Source organism: Leopardus geoffroyi, chromosome C3, assembly GCF_018350155.1.
Source record: "Leopardus geoffroyi isolate Oge1 chromosome C3, O.geoffroyi_Oge1_pat1.0, whole genome shotgun sequence".
NCBI lineage: Eukaryota > Metazoa > Chordata > Mammalia > Carnivora > Felidae > Leopardus > Leopardus geoffroyi.
Window position 1 is genome coordinate 72,170,855 of NC_059338.1, and position 13,745 is coordinate 72,184,599.

A 13,745-nucleotide genomic window follows, 5' to 3' on the forward strand; every position below is an offset into this window, starting at 1 on the left:
TGGCCACCACGGCCACCATGGCCATCATGGCCACGGCCAGCTCCCAGCCCCCGCAGCCAGGCCGTCCCTGACCCACAGCTTCCGTCTTCGGGGACCTTCTCCCATCACACACTCCACACTGCTCACAGCTTCGGGGTCCTGTTCGGCCTCCTCTGGGAGGGCAGGCCCGGGCCAGCCGCTCGGCGTCGGCACACAGTGGGGGTGGGACAGCCCTCTGCCCCTCAAAGCTCCCGCTGCCCGAGGTCAGCCTCCAGGCCCCGCCGCCTCCCTCCCACACCTGCAGCCGGCCACTCAGCAGACCCCACTGGCCTCCGTGTAAAAGGCACCAAAGTCTGACCGCCGCTCGTCACCCCTCGAGGCACCACCCTGGTGGGACCCCCACCGAATCTCCCGGCCACTGTGGCCGCTGCCCCCCACGGTGCCAGCGCCACGTCGTCCTCTGCTCAAGCTCCCCCAACCCCCTCCTCCCTCAAGGACCCCCACCCTCCCTGAGCTGACCCAGCACTCTGACCCTCCAGGGCTCCCCTCTGGCCACTTCTGGGCACTGGACCCCAGCTCTCAGTGCAAACCCCCACCTTGTTTCATGCTTAGTTCAGTGGGGGGCCACCACCTCATCCCTGCGTCCCACGCCAGAGCGCCTCAGAGAAGATAGGCTGTCTCCCATCCGCCACGGGCCTGGTCCCCAGCCTGGCTCAGGCAGCACCCCCAAGGCACCTCCCCGGGGCCCCAGGGTGGGTGGGAGCCAAGGGGTGTCAGAGACCCTGGGAGGAGGCTCAGCCCACGAGGGGGGAATGGGGCAGCCAAGGCCGGTCCCCCCTTGGGCAGATCCCATCCTGGCCACTCGGAGCTGAGGTGCCCCTCCTGTGAAGTGGGCACAGATCCTCACCCAGCACCCTGTTCGGGGAGACACAGGGACACACGGCCCACAGGCCTGGCGCTCTCATGGTATATCAAGGGACGGTGATGGGGAGGGTGTGCCGAGAGCCCCCACCCCCACCCCCGTTCACTGCTCCAACCAGGGCATTTGCTGCTGGTTCACGATGCCTCCTGCCAGCCCACGAAGCAGCTCTGTTACAGGACTGTGCCCAGCAGGGTCCCCTGGGGTTTGATGGGCTAATTCGCACCAGAGTGTAAATGACTCACGGGTGTCCTCCCACACAACAGGAAGAAGGGAAGAAGCCAGAGTGGCACAGCACAGCCGGATGGGGCAACAGGGAGCAGGCAAAGTGTCTCTGCAGGTGGGGGCTTCTAGGGGCTCCTCAAGGCTTCTCAGCCTGGCCTTGGAGGTCCTCAACAGCCAGGCCTCAACTTGTGCTCCCCAAACCAACTATGCCAGGCACAGGCCCTGCTAAAGGATGCCTCACCCATCAGGAGGCCCACCTCCGCCTATTGACTTTTGAGCCATAGATCAAGGCTCGTGCTGAGTCTCCTCCTTCAGGGAGCCTGCCGGGATAGCCTATGAATTCCTGAGCATTGTGCCTGACCCCTCCTTCGGGTCCTGCCCTGCTTCTGTGCTGAGACTCTTCTCCTGGGTCCTACCTCACCCAGCAACCAGAGCTCATCATGACTCCCAAGCCCCCTGGGCCCGGCGGGAACCGCTGATGACCCAGAACACAACTGCCCTCTCCTGCTTCCAGGCCTTGGTTGTGGCCGGTGCCTCTGACCACATGTCCTCCCGTCCCCTGGCTGACTCACTTGGTCCTCCAGGGGTCCCCAGAGCCCCTGCTGCCTCTGGGAGGTCTCCGTGAGCGCCCCCCCCCCCGCCTTCCGTGCCCAACCCGTCTGCTGCCAGCTTGTGGGAACCAGCAGGGCTGGCTGAATCTGCTGCCCCAGGGCTTGGCCCACATCAGCCCCATCCTGTCTTGGTTCAGGGCCTGGGAACAACACCCGTGGTCCTGAGGGGACCCTGGTGTCTGTGACCCGTAGACCCAGGGGGATGGACACCCGCCTGACCTGGGTCTTGCTAAGTGAGCCGCCAGGTGAGGCCCGAGCTCCTGCCTGTGGGGCCGCCTCTCCTGGTGCTGACAGCGTCTGGGCCTCGTGGCCACAGCACCCGTGGCCGCTCTCGTTCCTCATGACACCTGGTGCCAGCCTCCCCTCTCCCTCCTGGCGCAGCGGGCCCGCCTGCCCCGGAAACGCGGCTCTCCCCACGGTCTGGACTCTCGTCCTCACCCCCTCCACCCACCCAGGCGACCAGGGTCCCCGGAGAGGCTGGGACCCTGGGCTCCCCAGCCCTGCAAGAAAGTGATCGGGCCTCAGAGGCCAGGCTCCCGCCCACCCCATTCCCCTCTTTGGCCCCTCCCAGGTCGGAGGCTGCCACCCTAGAGGTCCTACCTGAGCCTGTCGCTTCCCTCAGAACTTTCCCTGGTGCTCATCCAGCCAAGCCGTCCATCGTGTCACCTACCCCTGCCAACCGAGGGGCCACTGCCCTGACACCCAGCCCCGCTCATGCTCCAACCACGGGCTCCTTCGCTGGTCACTCGGGAAGCGTCTCCCCGGCCTGTGTGTGCGGGCCCTGAGCTGAATGTCCCCTGACTGCGACAGATCCCAAACCCGGCCACCCGCCACAGCCAGGCCCGGTCACCTCCAAGATGCCCTCACCGCTGCCCCCACCCTACGGTACCAGCAACATCGCCACGTCGCCGCCACACTATTTCCAGCCACGCTGTCTGCGTGCATGGGGCCGCCACTGCCGTGGGGCACAAGAATGATGTCATCACACGGCCACCGGGGCCATCGCCACCGCCAGCAGCAGCATCGAAGCCATGGATGCCACCGTATCTGTCCCCTCCGTGATAGCGTCAGTCCCGCCACACCCGTGACTGCTGGCCGTCCAGCCCTCGTGGCCACTGTCACCACCCGCTGCCACCAAGAGCGCACTCGTCACCACCACGGTCACCGCCGCGGCTGTGGCCGCACGGTCCCCGGTGTCACCTCCACCGTTAGCATCACCATCACGCCCGCCATCACCGCCTCAGAACCAGCCGCACGACCAAGACGGACGCTGGCTCGCAACCCCCATCACCGACACGCAACGGCGTCTCCTCGGCACCCGCCACATCTGGGCGCTGCGGAGGCGGGACCCTCACGTCCCGCCAGCCAGGACAGAGCGCGCGCAGGCGGCCGCACCATGGCCGTAGCCAACCCCGGACCCCATGCCGTCGCCGCGGCCTGCCCCTGACCCCACCTTCCAGGGAATCACCTGACTCCCAAAGGCCCGTGATTCAGGCCACCTCACGGCCATCCCACCACCCCCACTTCTAAGGGCCTCTGCGGCAAGGCGTAGAAAGGAAGGCGGACAGCCACGGCCCCTGGCCGACCACCTGGGCGTCCTTCCCGGGCCTGCCCTGCATGTGGCCGGCCCACGGGCAGGCGAGCAGGCAGTCACCGCCCCCCAGGGCCCCCAGCAGGGGCATGAGGCCGGGGCCACCGGGAAGTGGGACTAAGACCTTTCTGCCACAGAAAACGAACAGTTGCGCCCCGGCAGAGGGAAGCAAGTGTCTCACGGGAGGAAGGTCACCTCCCAAGTCCACCCCATGGCATGGACGCCTGCCTCAGTTCCTTTGCACGTGCTGCACCGGGGCCCAGAGAGCCTCTGCCACCCGCCTCCGGGTTTTGCGCCCAGCCCAGGAGCCCCCTACCGGAAAGCCTGTCCCCCAGCGGTTTGGCCCCTTGCCCCGGCCCCCCCGCTGAGGGCACGTGCTGTCCCCACAGGGCACCGTGCCAGCTAGTGACACAAGCCCCCTGGAGTAGGGTAAGGATGGCACCTACTCACCGGTTATTTCCCGGCCCCACAATCTGTGCTCGACACACATCACCTCGCTTCAGAACTGTAGCAACCCGTTTACAGATGTGGAAACTGAGGCTCAAGGAGACGAAAGGCTCGTCCACGGCAACCCCATTAGTAAGAAATGGGGCCGAGATCTGAGTCCAGGCTGCGGCAGATCAGATGCCTGCCCCCTGCCCCCCGTTAGCTGCTGTGTCGTGGTAGGACCCTGGTGGGCACCCCAGACACGTGGGCGTGGGCGTGGACAGGGACAGATGCCCACGCAGCGCAGCCGGTGGTGTGGGTGGGCCTGGGAGGCCATGGAGAGCGGGGCTCCCAGGAGGAGGAAGGAGACTGGGGTCCAGCGGGAGGTGGCAGGATGGGGTCTGGGCAGCGGGCAGCCCCCAACCCTGACCCCACCTCCGGGGAGGATGATGTGGGGCCACAGGGCTAGTGTGGTGAGCCTCACTGTGAATGGAGAGTCTCGGCAGGGCACGCATGGAGGGACAGAGGGACGGATGAACGGAGCCTCGCTAGGAGCACCCTAGGGCAACTGTGTGCTCGTCAGGCCCAGGCCTTCCCCAGAGCCCCCTGCTCTGTCCCCACACGCACCCCTTCCTGCGCCAGCATGGCCCCACAAGGCAGCTCCCCTTTCACCCCGAGGCACCCACCCCTCCAGCCCAGGGTCCTAGCGCCAGCACGGCTTCCTGTGGGCCCACCCCCTCCTCCCCGAGGGTGACTCCGGGCCCCTTTTCCTCACTCCCCACCTGCCCCCAAGGCAGGGCCTGGCACGGGCTCACGGAGCAGGGCCTGTGGGGTGGGGGTGCTGAGGGAAACGGCCCCGCCTGGTCCCAGGCCCCTCTTCCAAGGCCTCTGGCTGCTCGGTCACGTGACCAGGGACAGGCAAGGTGGTTGACTCAATCTGCACCCGCAGCCGCCCTATCTCCCACCCCTACAGGCCTCCCACCCCAGCCAGCCACGTGCTACCCAGTGTGACCCCACTCTACCAGGCAGATCCCGTGAGCCCCGGGGCCTGCCCTCCCTGACTTGCCACCTTGGCCCCCCTCCCCTTCGCTACGCTCACCCGGCCGCCTGCGGGTGTGGAGACGCTAGACGCCGGACAACAAAGGGGGACCCGGTCACAGCTGGACACAGCCCAGCAGGAGGCTCGTGGGCCCTGACCCTTCTTCCAGGAAAGGCCCCCACCCCCAGATGCCCCCTCCACACCAACGCCTGCAGGTCCTCGAGCACGTGTCTGCCACCCCCACGGTGCCCCCGGCAGGTTCCGCCCCTTCCCCTGCGGAAACCCCTCTCCAGACACGCCTCACCAGCACTGTCACAGGCCGAGCAGCAGCTGGCAGTGCTTTCCCTAGCAGAGAAAGAAAGGAGAGCAGGGGAGGGGGCTGGGGGAGGGGGCGGGCCAGGGGAGGGCTGGGGCCAGGGCCAGCTCTGGGCCTTCACCGGCAGTTTCCACCCTCTGCCGTCGCCTGGGAGGCGCCTGGTGGGGGCTGGGGGCTGGTGGGCGCTCATCTTGTCCATTGCACGGTCAAGGCAACTGAGGCCGGGGCTTGCGTGGCCAGTGTGAGCAGAGCCAGGGATTCCTGAGCTGGAGGGAGGGGCCATCCTGACCAGCCAGCCGTGGCTATTGGACCCCCACAGACCCCCAGTCGTTGGGACAAGCAGGTCCAAGAGGACCCCCAGTGGGGACAACTTGGAGCCGTGTCATGGGCAAGCTCAGGTCCTTTGACCCTGCCCTCCCGGGAGGGCCCCTCTCACCCCATATTTGAGAGTGGGATGGGGGTGGGCTCACCCCGGTGGATATCCTATTGGGTGGGTGCTACGGGGGCACCTTGATGGCAGGACATTGTCACCGAAGTCAGACCACGCTGGGCAGATTGGATGCAGGAAAGATGTGTTCAGGGAATGAATGAGTGAATGAATGGATGGATGAATTTCCAGTCCCATGAGGATGAGGGGACCCCCTTCAATGGGGCACATGCCAGCAGCCTCCTCTGTTCACCTCCTGAGGATCCCTGGCAGGGGAAACTCTTGGGCAGCAGAGGAGACCCTGCCCTGGGGCGGGGCCCACATCCTGCAGGGGGAGAGGCAACCAGGAAGCGGGAGCACGGACACCCTCGGACTTGCTGCTAACTGGGGTCCGAGCTGGGAAGTGGTGGACAGGAGTGCGGGTGTAGGAAAATGGGCGGGAAGGTCTCTGAGCCTCCCAGAGCAGGCGGCGTTTGAGGCAAGAGCAGAGCTGGGCACAGATGGGCTGAGAGTCCCGGCTGCCCCGAGGGGGGGGGCCGTGAGGGGGCCTGTGGGGTGCAGAGCAGTGGCTGGGGCAGCCGGGCTGTGAGCCGGGGTGCAGGACACTGGAGCTGTCGGTGGGCCACGACCTGGGGACCTGTCCGCCCCCTCCAGCTCCCGGCCCTGCAAGGAGACTCAGCAGCCCCTTCGGGAGAGGGCAGGCCCACAGGAGGGCCCCGCCAGCCCCCTACCCCCCAAGAACAAAGTCGGGGGAGACTCAGAGGAGGGAAGGGCACTGGGGAAGGGGCTGGGCAGAGTCCAGGGCTGCGGAGGGTGGGTGGTTTCGCCATCCCCTCCCATCTCCCCCCTGCCTGCCTCCTCTGCTCCCATCAGAAACCAGCCTTCGTGGGAGGAATCCATCTGGGAACCAGCCGCTGACAACGACCTGGGGGCCCTGCCAACTCTCCCTTCCGCTCGCCACCCCCCCCACCCCCCCGCGGCCTGCCCCTCACTGCTCTCTCCAAGGAAACCAAGGATGGGGGCAAGGCTCTTAAAGGGACCAGGACACACACACAGGTGCAGGGACCCCAGGGAAGGGGCCGGGCCCTGGGGCCTGAGTATCCCTGTGTGGCAGGGCCGGGGAGGGGCGGGGGCTGGGGGCTGCAGCACAGACCGGCATGGGCCGAGGGGGGGCCCCCGCTTGTCAGACAGCACCCTGGGTCTGCCTCCCCGGCAGACCGAGAGCTTGTGCACGCAAACGAGGCACATTGGAAGAGCCTGCAGTGGGGTCAGGCTTTAAGACAGGAGCCCCACGGAGCGTGCAGGACGCCGGCCTCTCGGCCAGCCTGTCCCCGTGTCCGCCGTGCCGGCTCAGGTGCTAGAGAGTAAGGGTGCCAAGAGCCACGGCACAAGGGAACCCCCAACCCGGTGGGATTCCCAGAGACTCCACGGCCGATGTGAGTGTGGGTCCCGGAGCTGGGGACGCGGTGGGGGTGGCACCCGGCCCTTCCCGGGGCCCCTGCGTGGCAGGCCCCCAGCAGACACCCCCAAACGCTGGCGTCGCAGGAGGAGCCCTCTCGGAGAGCCCCTGCCCCCGGCCGGCACGCTGGGCCTCAGCGTACCACAAGCAGGTCAGGGCAAAGCCCACGTTCTCCGAGGATCCCACCAGCTCTGACTCTCCCGCTCTAAGTCAGCGACGGCCGAGGAGGACAGCAGCAGCTGGCTCAGGAGCACAGGGCCCAGGTCCCAGGAGGTGCTCCGGGCCTTCGCGAACCCCCATCACCCCCCGGCCCGCCCATCCCGCGCTCATCAGAGTCCTGAACGGAGCTCTGCGAGAACCCCTCTCTCTCCCTAACACCCCCACTCCGCAAGCCCTCGCTGCTGCCAGGGCCGGGCCGGCGGAGGGCTGCGGGGGACGGCCCCAAGCCACGCTGCCGGCTGAGGTCCCGGAGCGGGCGATCGGGGTCTTTGGCGGGGAGGGCGGGATTCGGCCACATGACTGGGGCTGCTGGGGCAAGGGGGACTCCAGGGGTCGGCCAGGGCCCATGTTTACAGAGACGTCAGGCGTGGGCGTCGAGCCTTCGTGTGGAAGTGTGTGTAGCTGGGGGCGAGGCAGGTGGAGCGTCTGTACTGTGGGTGGAACCCTCTGACTCATTTTTTCTAAGACAAGCGAGTCACATGGTCAACTGTCGCATGTGTCTGGAGGAGGCGGTGGCCCTGCAAGCATATGACACACGTTTCGTTATATGTGCACAGGCACGAGTGATTTAAGATAAGACACAGGGGCAGGGCTCAGAGCGACCAGGGTCAGGGCTCAGCACGCGAGCAGGGTCAGGGTTCAGAGAGTGACCAGAATCAGGGCCTGGAGTGTGACCAGGGATCGGGGCTCAGAGGGTGACCAGGGTCAGGGCTCAGAGGGTGACCAGGGGTCAGGGTTCAGAATGACCAGGGTTAGGGCTCAGAGCGACCAGGGTCAGGGCTCAGCATGTGAGCAGGGTCAGGGCTCAGAGTGTGACCAGGGTCAGGGCTCAGCATGTGAGCAGGGTCAGGGCTCAGAGTGTGACCAGGGTCAAGGCTCAGTGTTTGATGAAAGTCAGGGCTCAGCAGGTGACCCGTGTTAAGGCTCCATCTGTGAAAAGGGCCGGGCTCAGTCTTGGATCGAGAAATCACTGTCTCTCAGCTGTGGCCACTGGCTCCCTCTCCCCCAGGCCCCCACCCACAATCCTGCAGATGCCTGGCACTCTTTCTCATCCCGCCTGCACACGCAGGTCCACGGCAGCACAGACTCAATTCCTGGGCACACGGGTGGAAGCGGACCGGGGCCCCTGCCCCTGGACCCTGTTTCAGGTCACCTGGGAAAACCTGGGCTCTCGTGAGCCCACTCACGTGGTGAGGAGCCGCCCACCCGGCCATGGAAGGAGAAGGTGTCTGGGGCAGAGCAGAGGGGGGCCCGGGGGACAGAGCCAGCTCCCTCCAACCCCCACCCCCCCAGCCTCTGACCCTCCCCCGTGGGCCCCGGCTGCCCAGTCCTGGATCAGACGCCTCAGCTCCCCACCCTGAGCCTTCAGCTGAGTCACGGGCCTCTAGAAGGCTCGGCTTCCTCAGAGGTGACAGGCACCATCACCCAGGGCTCCCAGGGCCGTGCCCAGGACCAAACAGGGAGCCGTGTGCAAATGCCGTCCTTGGGGCCCTGGGCCCCCAGGCACAGATGTGATCCCAAGCATCCGGAGGTGACCAGGGATGGGTGGGGCATGTTGGAGCAGTGGGCAGGCCCCCCCACAGCTGAAGGAGGACGGGCAGGTGGAGTTCACGGCCAGAGGTGAGAAGTGGGGACCTGGCCACAGTGCTCTCCCTGCTCCCACCCAGCTCCTACCCGTGAGCGGGCGGACTCTGGCCACAGGATGGGAAGCCGGGCCTCCAGGAGGGGTGGGGGGGGGTCTGCTCCAGGCCGCACAGCCACACGGTCCTCCTTGGCTGCACGAGGGCCCCTGGGACAGTGAACTGGACACACTCTGGGCTGGCCTGACCTCCCACAGCCTGCTGTCCAGGAAGGGCGAAGGGGATGAATCCCACCAGTCTGGAAAGTAATTTACTTCCCAGAGCTTAAAACTGTCCAGGGACTGGACGCCAAGGAAACAATCAGAAATGTGGGTGCAGCTGTCCGAGAGGGTGCGGTGTTTGTCCGGAGAAAGCGGGAGGCCCCTCCAGCGGGGGTCAGTCAGGTGCCCCGGGGGCTGCAGGTGGCCTCTCAACAGCCCCCGGGGAGCAGGATTCTAGCTGTGGGCAGGGGCCAGGCGCCATGGACTTGAAGTCACAGCACAACCCCGCCGCCTGCAGACATAAGGCTCTGGGGGCTGGGGGGGTGGGCCGCAGGCCTGTGAGCCCCACCTCAGTCCAGTCAGACACAAGAGGCTGTGCTGCTTGTCAAACTCAGAGAAAAGCAGTGGGACAACGACCAGAGCCAGAGTGCCAACTTGCCAGGGCTACAGGTGACCCAGCCCCCGCTCAGGCCTGTCCCCACGCCCCAGGCCCAGGGCAGGAAAGGCCGGTGACGTCTGCCGAGTGGCCCTGCACGCCCCCAGAGCAGAGACCTTTGCGCGGCCTGTCCCTTTTGCCAAAATGCCTCTCTCCAGACACCCACATGCACATGCTGTGTCAGGCCTCTGCTCAAACATCATCTCCTCAGAGAGGCTTCCCCACCTGCCACCAGATCCATCTGGCTTTGCTCCTTGGCATGTGGCATGACCTGACATTTTCATAGGAATCTATACATTCCTGCTTTGCTGTCCATCCTCATTGGAGACAGGACAAGAGGACAAGGCTGAGGATACAGCAGTGTCTTTTCCATGGTCAGTAATCACTGGAGAATGGATGGGTGGATAGGTGGATGGGTGGATGTGTAGATGGATGGATGGTGGATGGATGGGGTGGATGGATGGATGTGTAGATGGATGGATGGATGGTGGATGGATAGATGGATGGATGGGTTGATAGGGTGGATGGGTGGATGGATGGATGGGGATAGATGGGTGGGTGGGTGGATGGATAGATAGATGGCAGTGGATGGATGGATGGATGGATGGATGGATAGTGCATGGATAGATGGATGGATGGATTGATAGTGGTGGATGGATGGATGGGGATAGATGGGTGGGTGGGTGGATGGATAGATAGATGGCAGTGGATGGATGGATGGATGGATAGATTGGGATGGATGGATGGATGGATAGGTGGATGGGTGGATGTGTGGATGGATGGATGGATGCGGATGGATGGATAGGTGGATGGGTGGATGTGTGGATGGATGGATGGATGGATGGATGGTGGATGGATAGATGGATGGATGGGTTGATAGCGTGGATGGGTGGATGGATGGATGGGGATAGATGGGTGGGTGGGTGGATGGATGGATGGATGGGTTGATAGGGTGGATGGGTGGATGGATGGATGGGGATAGATGGGTGGGTGGGTGGATGGATAGATGGCAGTGGATGGATGGATGGATGGATGGATGGATGGATGGATGGGGATGGATGGGTGAACGGATGGATGGGGCTAGCTGGATGGATGGATGGATGGATGGATGGATAGGTGGATGGGTGGATGTGTGGATGGATGGATGGATGGATGGATGGGGTGGATGGATGGATGGTGGATGGATAGATGGATGGATGGATTGATAGGGGTGGATGGGTAGATGGATGGATGGGGATAGATGGGTGGGTGGGTGGATGGATAGATAGATGGCAGTGGATGGATGGATGGATGGATGGATGGATGGATGGATGGATGGTGCATGGATAGATGGATGCATGGATTGATAGTGGTGGATGGATGGATGAGGACAGATGGGTGGGTTGGTGGATGGATAGATGGCAGTGGATGGATGGATGGATAGATTGGGATGGATGGATGGATGGATGGATGGATGGATAGATGGATGGATAGATGGATGGATGGATGGATGGTCCATGGATAGATGGATGGATGGATTGATAGGGGTGGATGGATGGATGGATGGATGGTGGATGGATGGATGGATGATGATACCATCTCAACAACTTCCATAGTTCCTGACACAACAACTGCCACAAACTGGCACCACCCTGTCTGTTTTCCAGCCACCTGCTCTTCCTGGCCACACCTCACGTGCCACCTGTACCTTCCAAATTCCATGTTTTTGCTCAAGTTATGCTTCTGCGTCCCCTCCTCTGCCAGGCAAACCTGTCTTACTTTAGTGTCAGCTCCTCCGGGAGGCTTCCTGACCTCCCAGGACACACATTTATCACTGCACCGCCCAGAGCACGAGGGATCACCACACATACCCCCAGGCGCAGGGGACCAGGCTGCACACGCTCATGCTCCTGACCGGCCTAGGGCAGGGGAGCCTAAGAGAAGGTGGTGCCAGGGCTGAGAGAGGCGGGTGGTGGTGGTGTCATCCAACTTCCTGACCATACCCTCCCCAGCAGGGGAGGCCTAGCTGCCCCCAGGCTCACCTGGCCCACCGGGATCCAGCCACCAAGCTCTCTCCCGCACCATGTGCCCCCAGTTCTGACCCTCCTCTGGAGGCTGCTCCCTCTCTGGGGCCTTTGCACAAACTCTTCCCTGGGAGGGCTGGGAGGCGGGCTGGGGTGGGGGGCTCCAAGCTGCCTCAGAGCCAGACCTGGGCAGTGGGGGATCATTCAAGACAGACGGAGGGAGGACACGGCCTCCAACCTGAAACCGCAGCCCTCCCCTGCGGGTCAGCGCCTCCCCCCCCCCCGCCCCGGTCCACCCTGGAGGCCCCCCCAGGCCACAACGTCCACATGAACTTACACATCTGTCTCATCCCACAGGATACAGGTCTGGTTGGTGGTGCCCTGGGGGAGAGAGAGGAGTCAGGGTCATGTGCCCACCCTCCAGGCCCCACCCAAGGTCACTGCCGGGACCCACCCCCAGGCATGCTAGGCGGGTGCTGGGACTGTGCGATTGCCCCAAGAGGTGGAGTTTGAGGAGGAGGAAACTGAGGCCCAGAGTGGGGAAGGGACTGACCCAGCCCCCAAGCCCAGCTGCATGGCCTTGAGCAGCTCTTGTCCCCTCTCTGAGCAGCTCCCGGCAGCAATGGCTGCGGCCCGTCTCTGGGTGCCCAGGCGGCCAGCCCAGCTTAATACAAATGGTGGAAGAGGGAGACCCCTCCCCAGGGGCCCTGAGGGGTAAGCGAGCAGGAATGAGCAAACGCGCCTGTCCTGCAGGCCTGGCGTGCCAGCACTGGGACCACGGAGGTGAGAGCGGCAGGGTCCGGGGGCCCTCGTGAGGGGTGGTGCGCTCTAAGCACTGGTGGTAATTGCTCAGTTCTCAGCCAAGCCTCTAGCTCACATCTGATAAGGGAGAGAGCCCAGGCACAGAGAGGTTGAGCAACTTGCCCAAGGCCACACAGTGGGAAAGAGCAGGGCTGCAGGAGAGGACTGAAATCTGTCTCCCACATAAGCTCGCTGTGTGAGCCTGGGCAAATCGCTATATGTCTCTGAGCTGCAGTTTCTCCTCCCTCGTTCAGGGATCAAAGCGGCTCTCCCGTGAGGCCGACATGAGACCCAAGGAGGCCGTGGGATCCCCCTGGGATCAGGTGGGAGGAATCAGGCACGCGTACACAGATGTACACGCATCAAGGGCACTCACGTTATACACGTGGGCAAACTCGATCTCCAAGGGCGTGAGCAGGGAGCGAGGCGGGGGCTTCACGGTCACTGAGATGACCTTGGAGTTCAGCACAGTCGTGTTCCTGGGGCAGAGCCAGCAGGCCGCGTCAGCGAGCCTTCCCCGAGACCCAGGCCCACCCTGGAATGCCCCCCGCAGGCCCGCACCCCTCGCCAGGCCCCGTCCCTCCCAGGCTGGGCCCCCCACCTCTGCAGGGCCAGGAAGCTGCCCAGGTTTCTGTAGAGCACGGTGCCCACCACGAACACAGATGAGTCGTCAGCCTCTGGAAGAGGGCGCCGCAGTCACCTCTCCCGGCCGCCCCCGCCTGGACCTTGCTCCGGTGAGGGAAGTGTGTGTCCCCAGGCGGAGGCCCGGGCTCCTGGGTCATGTCCACCCCCATCACGCGCACAGCGCTGCAGTCGGAGAGCTGGGGTGGCTGCCTAGGTCCCTCTAAGTGACCCCTGAGGGCTGGGGGCGGGGGGCGGGCAGGGCGGGCCCCCCATCCCAGGAGCCAGAGCGGCAGCTATGCGCCTCCAGGAGTACCCCTCCCCTCCCCTCCCTGTGGTGAAGGTCCCTGGTCCATTCAGCAAAGGTTGTCTGGGAGCCTCCAAATGCAGGAAGGGCAGGGAGGGCTTCCTGGAAGAGGCGCGACCTCAGGAACACGGAGAGGAAACGACCGCTAGCCTGGTCCTTGAGGCGGCAGGCCAGACTCCAGAAGGAACCTCCCGAAGGGGGGGGGGGTGGTGAGTCTCCCGTGAGGGCCCCTCCCGCAGCCTGGGGCCCCTCACCTGCCAGCCCCGTGGAGAAGACACTCTTGGACACGGTGACCCTGTCCTCCGGCACCTTGGCCCAGTCGCCCGTGGCCCGCCAGCCCTTCATGGGGAAGCTGATGTCTGTGGCTCCGCTGGCCGGGAGCTTGTGGATGCTGAGGACTGGGCGGAGGGGACGGCCAGAGACACGGGGACGGACGGACAGAGGAGGAGGTCAGTTACACGACAGGGGCCTCGGCCCTGGGGAGCTCCCGGCTCAGAGCGGGCACCAACAGGGGCAGCTTTCCCAT

General features: G+C 64.6%; 1 protein-coding gene across 15 annotated transcripts in view; it reads right to left on the reverse strand.

Annotated features, from left to right (window-relative positions):
* The window catches only part of ADGRB1 (adhesion G protein-coupled receptor B1), an 80,485-nt gene that overhangs the window by 35,439 nt on the left and 31,301 nt on the right, over positions 1-13,745 (reverse strand). For all 15 annotated transcript variants that reach the window (XM_045453478.1, XM_045453488.1, XM_045453479.1 and 12 more), the window contains exons 14-17: positions 13,474-13,617; positions 12,893-12,968; positions 12,668-12,770; positions 11,828-11,871 (exon numbers count right to left, since the gene is read on the reverse strand). In XM_045453478.1, coding sequence (XP_045309434.1) covers positions 11,828-11,871; positions 12,668-12,770; positions 12,893-12,968; positions 13,474-13,617 — 367 coding nt within the window. The remainder of the gene's footprint in view (positions 1-11,827; positions 11,872-12,667; positions 12,771-12,892; positions 12,969-13,473; positions 13,618-13,745) is intronic.